This window comes from Heteronotia binoei, chromosome 3 (assembly GCF_032191835.1).
Source record: "Heteronotia binoei isolate CCM8104 ecotype False Entrance Well chromosome 3, APGP_CSIRO_Hbin_v1, whole genome shotgun sequence".
In the NCBI taxonomy this organism is placed as follows: Eukaryota; Metazoa; Chordata; class Lepidosauria; order Squamata; family Gekkonidae; genus Heteronotia; species Heteronotia binoei.
In genome coordinates this window covers 13,526,580-13,539,752 of record NC_083225.1, presented here as the reverse complement: position 1 = coordinate 13,539,752, position 13,173 = coordinate 13,526,580, and the positions used below count along the sequence as shown (strand labels likewise).

The 13,173-nt window shown below is 48.1% G+C and overlaps 1 protein-coding gene across 1 annotated transcript in view; it reads right to left on the bottom strand.

The window, feature by feature from the left end:
* Window positions 1-13,173, bottom strand: part of DIAPH3 (diaphanous related formin 3) — a 234,745-nt gene that overhangs the window by 92,449 nt on the left and 129,123 nt on the right. Inside the window, exons 26-27 of the mRNA XM_060233550.1 lie at window positions 11,145-11,240; window positions 4,928-4,987 (exon numbers count right to left, since the gene is read on the bottom strand). Of these exons, the coding sequence (XP_060089533.1) occupies window positions 4,928-4,987; window positions 11,145-11,240 (156 nt within the window). The remainder of the gene's footprint in view (window positions 1-4,927; window positions 4,988-11,144; window positions 11,241-13,173) is intronic.

The following is a 13,173-nucleotide window of genomic DNA, read 5'->3' as shown; positions in this document are numbered from 1 at the left end:
AATATGCAAAGGAGCTCTTGTAAGCTCTTGGAGGATTGGCTACATCAGGGGAGTGTGGCCTAATATGCAAAAGAGCTCTTGCAAGCTCTTGGAGGATTGGCTACATCAGGGGAGTGTGGCCTAATATGCAAAGGAGCTCTTGTAAGCTCTTGGAGGATTGGCTACATCAGGGGAGTGTGGCCTAATATGCAAAGGAGCTCTTGTAAGCTCTTGGAGGATTGGCTACATCAGGGGAGTGTGGCCTAATATGCAAAGGAGCTCTTGTAAGCTCTTGGAGGATTGGCTACATCAGGGGAGTGTGGCCTAATATGCAAAGGAGCTCTTGTAAGCTCTTGGAGGATTGGCTACATCAGGGGAGTGTGGCCTAATATGCAAAGGAGCTCTTGTAAGCTCTTGGAGGATTGGCTACATCAGGGGAGTGTGGCCTAATATGCAAAGGAGCTCTTGTAAGCTCTTGGAGGATTGGCTACATCAGGGGAGTGTGGCCTAATATGCAAAAGAGCTCTTGTAAGCTCTTGGAGGATTGGCTACATCAGGGGAGTGTGGCCTAATATGCAAAGGAGCTCTTGTAAGCTCTTGGAGGATTGGCTACATCAGGGGAGTGTGGCCTAATATGCAAAGGAGCTCTTGTAAGCTCTTGGAGGATTGGCTACATCAGGGGAGTGTGGCCTAATATTCAAAGGAGCTCTTGTAAGCTCTTGGAGGATTGGCTACATCAGGGGAGTGTGGCCTAATATGCAAAAGAGCTCTTGGAGGATTGGCTACATCAGGAGAGTGTGGCCTAATATGTAAAGGAACTCTTGTAAGCTCTTGGAGGATTGGCTACATCAGGGGAGTGTGGCCTAATATGCAAAAGAGCTCTCGTAAGCTCTTGGAGGATTGGCTACATCAGGGAAGTGTGGCCTAATATGCAAAGGAGCTCTTGTAAGCTCTTGGAGGATTGGCTACATCAGGGGAGTGTGGCCTAATATGCAAAGGAGCTCTTGTAAGCTCTTGGAGGATTGGCTACATCAGGGGAGTGTGGCGTAATATGGAAAGGAGCTCTTGTAAGCTCTTGGAGGATTGGCTACATCAGGGGAGTGTGGCCTAATATGCAAAAGAGCTCTTGTAAGCTCTTGGAGGATTGGCTACATCAGGGGAGTGTGGCCTAATATGCAAAGGAGCTCTTGTAAGCTCTTGGAGGATTGGCTACATCAGGGGAGTGTGGCCTAATATGCAAAAGAGCTCTTGTAAGCTCTTGGAGGATTGGCTACATCAGGGGAGTGTGGCCTAATATTCAAAGGAGCTCTTGTAAGCTCTTGGAGGATTGGCTACATCAGGGGAGTGTGGCCTAATATGCAAAAGAGCTCTTGTAAGCTCTTGGAGGATTGGCTACATCAGGGGAGTGTGGCCTAATATGCAAAAGAGCTCTTGGAGGATTGGCTACATCAGGAGAGTGTGGCCTAATATGTAAAGGAACTCTTGTAAGCTCTTGGAGGATTGGCTACATCAGGGGAGTGTGGCCTAATATGCAAAAGAGCTCTCGTAAGCTCTTGGAGGATTGGCTACATCAGGGGAGTGTGGCCTGATATGCAAAGGAGCTCTTGTAAGCTCTTGGAGGATTGGCTACATCAGGGGAGTGTGGCCTAATATGCAAAGGAGCTCTTGTAAGCTCTTGGAGGATTGGCTACATCAGGGGAGTGTGGCCTAATATGCAAAGGAGCTCTTGTAAGCTCTTGGAGGATTGGCTACATCAGGGGAGTGTGGCCTAATATGCAAAAGAGCTCTTGTAAGCTCTTGGAGGATTGGCTACATCAGGGGAGTGTGGCCTAATATGCAAAGGAGCTCTTGTAAGCTCTTGGAGGATTGGCTACATCAGGGGAGTGTGGCCTAATATGCAAAGGAGCTCTTGTAAGCTCTTGGAGGATTGGCTACATCAGGGGAGTGTGGCCTAATATGCAAAGGAGCTCTTGTAAGCTCTTGGAGGATTGGCTACATCAGGGGAGTGTGGCCTAATATGCAAAGGAGCTCTTGTAAGCTCTTGGAGGATTGGCTACATCAGGGGAGTGTGGCCTAATATGCAAAGGAGCTCTTGTAAGCTCTTGGGGGATTGGCTACATCAGGGGAGTGTGGCCTAATATGCAAAGGAGCTCTTGTAAGCTCTTGGAGGATTGGCTACATCAGGGGAGTGTGGCCTAATATGCAAAGGAGCTCTTTTAAGCTCTTGGAGGATTGGCTACATCAGGAGAGTGTGGCCTAATATGTAAAGGAACTCTTGTAAGCTCTTGGAGGATTGGCTACATCAGGGGAGTGTGGCCTAATATGCAAAGGAGCTCTTGTAAGCTCTTGGAGGATTGGCTACATCAGGGGAGTGTGGCCTAATATGCAAAGGAGCTCTTGTAAGCTCTTGGAGGATTGGCTACATCAGGGGAGTGTGGCCTAATATGCAAAAGAGCTCTTGTAAGCTCTTGGAGCATTGGCTACATCAGGGGAGTGTGGCCTAATATGCAAAGGAGCTCTTGTAAGCTCTTGGAGGATTGGCTACATCAGGGGAGTGTGGCCTAATATGCAAAGGAGCTCTTGTAAGCTCTTGGAGGATTGGCTACATCAGGGGAGTGTGGCCTAATATGCAAAGGAGCTCTTGTAAGCTCTTGGAGGATTGGCTACATCAGGGGAGTGTGGCCTAATATGCAAAAGAGCTCTTGTAAGCTCTTGGAGGATTGGCTACATCAGGGGAGTGTGGCCTAATATGCAAAAGAGCTCTTGGAGGATTGGCTACATCAGGAGAGTGTGGCCTAATATGCAAAGGAACTCTTGTAAGCTCTTGGAGGATTGGCTACATCAGGGGAGTGTGGCCTAATATGCAAAGGAGCTCTTGTAAGCTCTTGGAGGATTGGCTACATCAGGGGAGTGTGGCCTAATATGCAAAGGAGCTCTTGTAAGCTCTTGGGGGATTGGCTACATCAGGGGAGTGTGGCCTAATATGCAAAGGAGCTCTTGTAAGCTCTTGGAGGATTGGCTACATCAGGGGAGTGTGGCCTAATATGCAAAGGAGCTCTTGTAAGCTCTTGGAGGATTGGCTACATCAGGGGAGTATGGCCTAATATGCAAAGGAGCTCTTGTAAGCTCTTGGAGGATTGGCTACATCAGGGGAGTGTGGCCTAATATGCAAAGGAGCTCTTGTAAGCTCTTGGAGGATTGGCTACATCAGGGGAGTGTGGCCTAATATGCAAAGGAGTTCTTGTAAGCTCTTGGAGGATTGGCTACATCAGGAGAGTGTGGCCTAATATGTAAAGGAACTCTTGTAAGCTCTTGGAGGATTGGCTACATCAGGGGTGTGTGGCCTAATATGCAAAGGAGCTCCTGCTAGAATTCCATCTCTGGTCTTGCGCAAGTGGAAGCCCTAGAAGCAGAAGAAGCAAGTGCAGCAGAGGACAGTCTCCACAGCAGCAGGGAAGAAGTCGGCGGGCAACAATGTCTTAGGATCCTGACTTAGTCATTTAAAATAACAGTCCCTTTACTCACAACATATATGCCTCTGCTTTAGTCATCTGCTTTCCTGTTATCAACTGGTTCTGTGCCACATGAGTGAAACGGGGGCTATATTTCGCTATAAGAACATAAGAGAAGCCATGTTGGATCAGGCCAATGGCCCATCCAGTCCAACACTCTGTGTCACATAAGAGAAGCCATGTTGGATCAGGCCAGTGGCCAATCCAGTCCAACACTCTGTGTCACATAAGAACATAAGAGAAGCCATGTTAGATCAGGCCAGTGGCCCATCCAGTCCAACACTCTGTGTCACATAAGAACATAAGAGAAGCCATGTTGGATCAGGCCAGTGGCCCCTCCAGTCCAACACTCTGTGTCACATAAGAACATAAGAGAAGCCATGTTGGATCAGGCCAGTGGCCCATCCAGTCCAACACTCTGTGTCACATAAGAACATAAGAGAAGCCATGTTGGATCAGGCCAACGGCCCATCCAATCCAACACTCTGTGTCACAGAAGAACAGAAGAGAAGCCATGTTGGATCAGGCCAATGGCCCATCCAGTCCAACACTCTGTGTCACAGAAGAACAGAAGAGAAGCCATGTTGGATCAGGCCAGTGGCCCATCCAGTCCAACACTCTGTGTCACATAAGAACATAAGAGAAGCCATGTTGGATCAGGCCAATGGCCCATCCAGTCCAACACTCTGTGTCACAGAAGAACAGAAGAGAAGCCATGTTGGATCAGGCCAATGTCCCATCCAGTCCAACACTCTGTGTCACAGAAGAACATAAGAGAAGCCATGTTGGATCAGGCCAATGGCCCATCCAGTCCAACACTCTGTGTCACACAGTGGCCAAATATAAATATATATATATATATATATATATATATATATATATATATATATACACACACACACACACACACACACACACACACACACACTGTGGCCAATAGCCACTGATGGACCTCTGTTCCATATTTTTATCTAACCCCCTCTTGAAGCTGTGTATGCTTGTAGCCACCGCCACCTCCTGTGGCAGTGAATTCCACATGTTAATCACCTTTTGGTTAATCACCCTATAGTTCAGTCCTAAATATAACACATATAATTTAGCTTTTCGTGAATCAAAACACAGTGCTCAATAAGAGCGTGGCGCTTGGCAATTAGGTAACAGCATTGCTAATTTAACGCAAAGCTTCGTTGTTATGTCATAAGTGAAACTTCTTCCAGACACATGATTTCATTAATCAAAAGCCTGGAGTTGAGGGACAGCAAAAACACAGGCAAGAACTAAAGAGCAAAAGAAAATGTCTTCGGATGCAAACAGGGCTCAATTCTTTTGACAAGCTCGTCCCAGTGCTTTATTACAGTATTCCAAACATCTAGAAAAGAAGTCTTGCAGAGGCACAGATCAACAAGAATTAGAAATAAGAACAATTTACGAATTACCATGGTTACAGGCTTTCAGAACAGGCCTCTGAGAGGGCGGGCTGAGATTCTGTATCATATCTGTAGGTAAGAAGATAAACATACCTGCTGTTAACTTTCATACACAAGCGTTATTTCCAAGGGATCGTTCGGGTTAAATATCTCTGGAAGGAAAGCTGTGCTTATGGTACGCACGAGGCATTTCCCGTTGAACGCTGTTACTAGAAGATGATCATAATTCTGTGAAAGAGCCCAGCTACAAGTTATAAGGCTGCAGGCGGAGCAGCAGTCGATAAAGCTGTATTGCTCTGCCAAACAGATGCCTTCTGCTGCACCTGATCTTACAACGCTGTGTGAGTGTTAGACTAGGGCAGGGGTGGCCAAAGTGCGGCTCAGGAGCCACGCGTGGCTCTTTCACAAATACTGTGCGGCTCTCCAAGCCCCACCCCCACCCCACCAGCCGGCTTGGAGAAGGCATTTAAAGTTGCTTTATTTCCACCTCTCCCTCCCTCCTCCCCTCCATCTATTTCCCTCCCTCCTTCCTTCTGGCTGTCTTGCGACTCCCAAACGTCTGACGTTTATTCTGTGGGGCTCTTAAATTGAGCAAGCTTGGCCGCCCCTGGCTAGGATATGGGAGATCCAAATTAGAACTTCAGCTCTACCATGGAAGCTCAAGTGTGTGACTTGGGGACATGGCTTTGACGCCAAACGGAATGGCAGCATAACTGGTGAGCTCCGCCCCTTCTTCCCCCAGTTTACTATATCTTTGGGCATTCTAATCACTCATTTAATATAATAAATAATGGGCAAAGCTGACTCTGACAAAGCCCATTCAAATACCATAGTTAGAAGAAGAAGAAAAAAAAGAAGATATTGGATTTATATCCCACACTCCACTCCGAAGAGTCTCAGAGTGGCTCACAATCTCCTTTACCTTCTCCCCCCCCACAACAGGCACCCTGTGAGGTAGATGAAGATATTGGATTTATATCCCACGCTCCACTCTGAAGAGTCTCAGAGCGGCTCACAATCTCCTTTACCTTCTCCCCCCCCCCCCCCACAACAGGCACCCTGTGAGGTAGGTGAAGATATTGGATTTATATCCCACCCTCCACTCCGAAGAGTCTCAGAGCGGCTCACAATCTCCTTTCCCTTCCTCCCCCACAACAGACACCCTGTGAGGTAGATGAAGATATTGGATTTATATCCCACCTTCCACTCCGAAGAGTCTCAGAGCGGCTCACAATCTCCTTTCCCTTCCTCCTCCACAACAGACACCCTGTGAGGTAGATGAAGATATTGGATTTATATCCCACCTTCCACTCTGAAGAGTCTCAGAGTGGCTCACAATCTCCTTTCCCTTCCTCCTCCACAACAGACACCCTGTGAGGTGGGTGGGGCTGGAGAGGGCTCTCCCAGCGGCTGCCCTTTCAAGGACAATCTCTGCCAGAGCTATGGCTGACCCAAGGCCATTCCAGCAGGTGCAAGTGGAGGAGTGGGGAATCAAACCCGGTTCTCCCAGATAAGAGTCAGCACACTTAACCACTACACCAAACTGGGTCTCCTGATATCCCCAGCATGATGCCATCGTGCTGGGGACATCAGGGCGTCACTCTAGTATTCTGGAAAAAACTCTTTAGTAAAAGCCAAATTTACCGTAGAGTTTTTGCTCAAATACCAGTGCATCGCCCATCCTTTGATTGTATTGACTGACTCTCTGTAATCCTCCTTTGGACCATGTGAGAAAGGGGAGCTATAAGCAGGGCTTTTTTTTCCATCGCAGGAACTCCTTTGCATATTAGGCCACGCCCCCCTGATGTACACCACTACGCCAAACTGGCTCTCCAGTTAGGAAAGACATTACAACTTTTCCCAAAGCTCCCCAGCCTAGTATTTCTCCTGACGACCAGGCTGACACAGACAATAGGGCAATGGAAGAAACTTCTCCCTCATCAGTAATTCCCGCCATTACTGATCATGCATTTGCTGCACTTCTAAGCACTGTAGAACTTAAAATCAAAGAGACAAAAGCAGCTCCGATTCATATGGACATATGAAGCTGCCTTCTACTGAATCAGACTCTCGGTTCATCAAAGTCAGTCTTGTCTACTCAGACTGGCAGCGGCTCTCCAGGGTCTCAAGCTGAGGTTTTTCACACCTATTTGCCTGGACCCTTTTTAGTTGGAGATGCCGGGGATTGAACCTGGGACCTTCTGCTTCCCAAGCTCTACCATGGAGCCACCGTCCCTCCCCGATTCAGCCACCGACTAACCAGTTTGCAGACTTTAAACTCACTCTACAAAAAGTCAGTCAGACAGCAGAAGGAGCGAAAGAAATGCGTACCAGCCGGCAAGAAGACGTAAGTAACCTCCGCTCGGAAAATGACGACTTGCATGACAGAGTCCTTCAGTTGGAAGCCTCAGCCCGGGAAACGCATTTAAAATTTAGAGGCTTTGCCGAAAATATGCCCTTTGAATCTGATTTCCCTGCTTTTACTGCCGACTGGCTGGCACAAGAACCGGAACTAGACGAAGGTGTAGTGCCTTATATCACAGCGGCTTACCGTCTTGGCCCGCCAAACCTTCCATCCAGAAAAGAGCCATGTGACATTATCGCTATTATCCCCGAAGCCCACTCTAGACGCTGGATCCTCGAGGCTGCACCCAACGCCGGCTATTTAGAATACAAAGCGGAATACAAAGCACCCGCCCCCCTTCGCAAACCCAGCGCTTTGCGAGCGCCGGCTGTGGAGAGGGCAGTGTGCTTCCACCTTGCCTGTGTGCCTGGCTTCAGCTGTGATGTTTAAAGCAAGCGCTGGGATCGGAGGGCGGAGGGAGCGATCCCAGTGCTTGCTTTAAACATCACAGCTGAAGCTAGGCACACAGGCAAGGAGGAAGTACGCTGCCCCCTCCGCAGCCGGCGCTTGCGAAGCGCTGGGGCCACGTGGAGCGATCCCAGCGCTTGCCTGAAGAAGATGGAGCCAGGCAGGCAGATCCGGGGGAAGTGCCGGATCAGAGGAAGAGGCAGCAGATCGCCCCCCCCCCCCCGAAGGTACGTACTTCGGACCATAAGACGCACACACTTTTCCCCCCACTTTTTTTTGGGGGGGGGGGAGTGCGTCTTATGGTCCGAAAAATACGGTAATTTTTCTGTGTATAACTCAGAAATTTTCACAAGCTTTTATTGATGTATGTGCCAAATTCTCAATAAACTCTTTTTCTTCTTTTTTTAAAAAAAAGGGGGGGAAAAGAGTGTGCCTTGGAGTTCTGCCGTCCCTAACCTGTCTTGTACAAGAGTCGTAACTCTGAGGATACAATGAAAGAGGAGAGGAGAACAATGCAAGCTAAATAAACAATGATGCAACTGACTGCTGGAACGTTGAAGCAGATCTGCCCAATAGCTCAGGGTTAATAGGTGCAGTCCTAAGAAAATACAAGCAGGACTTGTGGAAGCGCATCTCATTTCCCCTTCCACCCCTACTTCCTCTTTCCCATCTCTGAAAGCCCCTGTAGCCTTTTCTCCTCCCCACCCACCAGCCAACCTATCTTTACCCACCTCTGTTTTCAGCTCTTCCTCCCTCCCGTTGGCAGCCTTTCCCTGGGAAGTCTACGTGGTACCAGCCACCAGGCTGGGCCCAGTGGAGAACCCACAAGGAACTGCCAGGGGCACCTAGCTTCCCCCAGAACCCCATTCCCCACACCGTTTCCTCTTTCTCCTCCTGATGATCCCCATCATGTCCACACTTTCCTGTGCTTCCTTTTCTCCTTCCCATGCACACACCCAAACCTTTTATCTGCCCCCCAGTCTTCACCTATATTATTTATTTACTGCATTTATACCCTGCCTTTCTCCCCAGCCAAGTGATAAAGAACCAAACGATGGTCCAATGTCAAGGAGTCCTGCCTAAATCCTATCTGTTCACGCCCCAGGGATTTCTGACTCCATCCAATACAGGAGCTTCTTTAGTAAGTAAGCAGAATATAGTTTTCCTAGAGAAGAGAATCATGGAGTTGGAAGGGACCTCCAGGGACATCTAGTCCAACCCCCTGCACAATGCAGGAAACTGACAAACATCTCCCCATAAATTCACAGGCTCTTCATTGCTGTCAGATGGCCATCTAGCCTCTGTCTAAAAACCTCCAAGGAAGGAGAGCCCACCACCTCCCGAGGAAGCCTGTTCCACTGAAGAACCGCTCTAACGGTCAGGAAATTCTTCCTAATGTTGAGCCGGAAACTCTTTTGATTTAATTTCAACCCATTGGTTCTGGTCCTGCCTTCTGGGGGCCACAGAAAACAATTCCACACCATCGGGACAATAATAGAATGTTTCCAAGAATCAGGTATTTGTCCCCTGATGTTAATTTGAATGAAAACTGGGCCCAGGACCAGAAAACTGGGTCCACCATAATTGATCAGCCTTGAATAGCTCTGTAGGGAGAGCCAGTTTGGTGTAATGCTTAAGTGTGCGGACTCTTGTCTGGGAGAACCGGGTTTGATTCCCCACTCCTCCACTTGCACCTGCTAGCATGGCCTTGGGTCCGCCATAGCTCTGGCAGAGGTTGTCCTTGAAAGGGCAGCTGCTGGGAGAGCCCTCTCCAGCCCCACCCACCTCACAGGGTGTCTGTTGTGGGGGAGGAAGGGAAAGGAGATTGTGAGCCGCTCTGAGACTCTTAGGAGTGGAGGGCGGGATATAAATCCAATATCTTCATCTACCTCACAGGGTGTCTGCTGTGGGGGAGGAAGGCAAAGGAGATTGTGAGCCGCTCTGAGACTCTTAGGAGTGGAGGGCGGGATATAAATCCAATATCTTCATCTACCTCACAGGGTGTCTGTTGTGGGGGAGGAAGGGAAAGGAGATTGTGAGCCGCTCTGAGACTCTTAGGAGTAGAGGGCGGGATATAAATCCAATATCTTCATCTACCTCACAGGGTGTCTGCTGTGGGGGAGGAAGGCAAAGGAGATTGTGAGCCGCTCTGAGACTCTGAGACCCAGAGTAGAGGGCAGGATATAAATTCAATATCTTCATCTACCTCACAGGGTGTCTGCTGTGGGGGACGAAGGGAAAGGAGATTGTGAGCTGCTCTGAGACTCTGAGACCCAGAGTAGAGGGCAGGATATAAATCCAATATCTTCTTCTACTTCACAGGGTGTCTGCTGTGGGAGACGAAGGGAAAGGGGATTGTGAGCCGCTCTGTGACTCTTCGGAGTGGAGGGCGGGATAGAAATCCAATATCTTCTTCTTCATCTTCTTCATCGCCTAGATGACAGCCCTTCAGGTACTTGAAGATAGTGATTGGAGAGAAGGCTGATTGCTTGATAACTGGATGGGTCACTTCTGGATCCCTTTTAAAACATCAGGACCAGACCTTGCATTCAGCAGGAGCTCACAGGAGTGCAGCTCCTGAACCTTTCTGAGGGTTCCCCCTCCTCCTCCCCACCTTTCCCACTGAATAGTAGGTGCAGCTGCATAACAATCCCTGGATGAGCTCCACCACCTATTTTTCTACAAAATGACTCCCGATCGGGACAATAATAGAATGTTTCCAAGAATCAGGTATTTGTCCCCTGAGGTTAATTTGAATGAAAACTGGGCCCATGACCAGAAAACTGGGTCCACCATAATTGATCAGCCTTGAATAGCTCTGTAGGGATTAGATCAGAGCCCTGATTTGAATCCCTTGATAAAGCAAATGACCTCCTTGATCAATACTTCAGGCCAGGCTGCTGTTGCATCAAGAGGAATAATAACAGATGCCCTTGGCCCACTAGCATTGGAGAATAGCCTCTTGAAACAGACATCCGGCATCAAAGAGGCAAGACAGCATGGGATTTTAGATGCTGGGTTTACTGTAGTATTGACAATAGACCAGAAGACCTTATTGTCATTATTACTGACAGAGATAAGATATCCCCATTCCTTGTTAAGGGGCCATCTGTCTCTTTTGTCTTAATCAGCTCCCTGCACATTTTCTACAGTTCCATCAACTCTCGGAGGCTGACATTGTATGGCTACTTTTAAACTCACAAATGCTTCTGCTACATACGCCTTTTCATTCTTTTGCCGTCGCCACTAAACCAGCTATTCCTCTTAACTTCAGGGAATACCGATTTTGATGGAGCGATGGTCTGATTCAGGAGAAGCCAGCTTTCATGTGCTCATGGAACTGTGCTGAGAATTATATTGATTCCTGGGCCATAACTCCGTACAAAGCAACAGGTAGTGTCGGAAGATATTTACCTTTAGACCGTGCCGTCCGCTTTCTCCTGTCTCGGAATGCAGCGCCTGACTGCAAGGCCTCCAATAAGCTATCCATCACTCCCGTCTCGTCGCCCTCTGCAGAAAAGCAAATAGAGGGGATTCCTTCAGCTTTCTGGGTTACCATAGCAATGCCAAAAGATTTACAAGGCTAGCAAAAAAGACTTTGGCATTTAAAAGCTGGCAATTCCACATTCAGGTAAGCCTGCGATTCAGTCTTAAATCATATTTCCTTTTACTGCCGCATTGTGTCCAGTAAAACAAAACCCAAGTTCATTTTGTTCCGTTCGTACCACCACACTCTAAAGCGAGATACGGCAGTGACTTTAAATGTAGAGTAACGCCATTCGACTTCTCCCTCTCTCTGAATCCTGCATGGAGCTATGATAATCATAAAACTCACATCCCTTGCAAAAGCAACTGGCTTTTAGAGATCATATCTTCAGTGGTCACTACCTGCACTTCCTGGGTTGGATTCAACCAGATCTCCAACTCGTTAAAACAGGTGGAGCAATTTCCCTTGCTCATCAAAAGAAACTAAGCTGGAGATCATGAGATCTCCATGGGCAAACGCTCTATGGCAGGGGTGTCAAACATGCAGCCCAGGGGCCGAATTAGGCCCTTGAGCAACTGGCCGTCATTTGCTCCCTTCTCCCTCTCTCTTGTGTCCTTCTGCATCACAGCTTGCTTTGCCAGGCTTGCTCAATCTCATAAGAGATACAGAGCAAAACCCCTATTTTTTCCATTGGCTGAGGCTCCTCCCTTGGGGTGGAAAGGGGGATGGCTTGCTTTGCCAGGCTCTTCTCAATCACACAGCAGAGCTACCGAGTGATTCAAGCCTCTTTTCCTTCTATTGGCTGAGGCTCCTCCCCCTCCTAGTCCTCTGGGGAAGGAAGAGACAGAGCTTCCTTTGCCCAGTTCCCTGGATTGCACAGGAGAGATACAAAGAAGCACCTTTAAGACCAACAAGTGCTAATGTTTTAAGCACATTTTATTTTAACTTTTTTAAAATCTTCAATTGTGTTTGTGTCCTATATAAAGTTTATATCTTACCTACCTGGCATTATATTTTATGATACACATGGCCCAGCCCGACAAAGTCTCATTTATGTCTGATCTGGCCCTCATAACAAATGAGTTTGACACCCCTGCTCTATGGAATAGAGCAGGGTGTCAAACATGTGGCCCAGGGGCCGAACCAGGCCCTTGATGGGCTCCTATCAGGCCTCTGAGTAACTGGCTGTCATCTGCTTCCTTCTCCCTCTCTCTTGCTTCCTTCTATGTCACAGCTTGCTTCGCAAGGCTTGCTCAATAGCACAGGAGCTACAGAGCAAAGCCTCTATTTTCTGCATTGGCTGAGGCTCCTCCCTTGGGGAGGTATGGGGGGAAGGAAGAGCTTGCATTGCCAGTTTATCACAACTGCACGGCAGAGCTAATGAGCCAAGCCTCTCTTCCTTCTATTGGCTGAGCCTCCTCCCCCTCCTGGTCCCGTGAGGAAGGAAGGAAAGAGCTTGAGCTTCCTTTGCCCAGTTCCCTGGATCCCATGGGAGAAATACAACGGAAGCGCCTTTAAGAACAGTGAGTGCTAATATTTTAAGCATGGTTTAAGTTTTTAAAACAATCTTTAATTGTGTTTGTCAGTGTCCTTTATAAAGCTTATACCCCTACCATCTAATCTTAAATAGATACACACATGGCCCAGCCCATCATGTCCCGGCCCACCAAGGTCTCATTTATATCAGATCTGGCCCTCATAACAAATGAGTTCGACACTCCTGGAATAGAGGATTTAGTAAGGAGAGCTGGGCAACAGCAAGCAGAAATCCAACCCATTAGCTGTTGATCCTGCTTGCATGAATGACTTACTTAAGGGGGGGGGGGGGGACTACCCTAATTTTCAATATGGAGTTCCAATTGCCTCCTCACAGAGACAGAGCTGCCATTTGAAAAATCTGTTGTATTTTAAAAGAACAAAATCCTGCATGGAACACCAGAAGACCATCATGAGGCA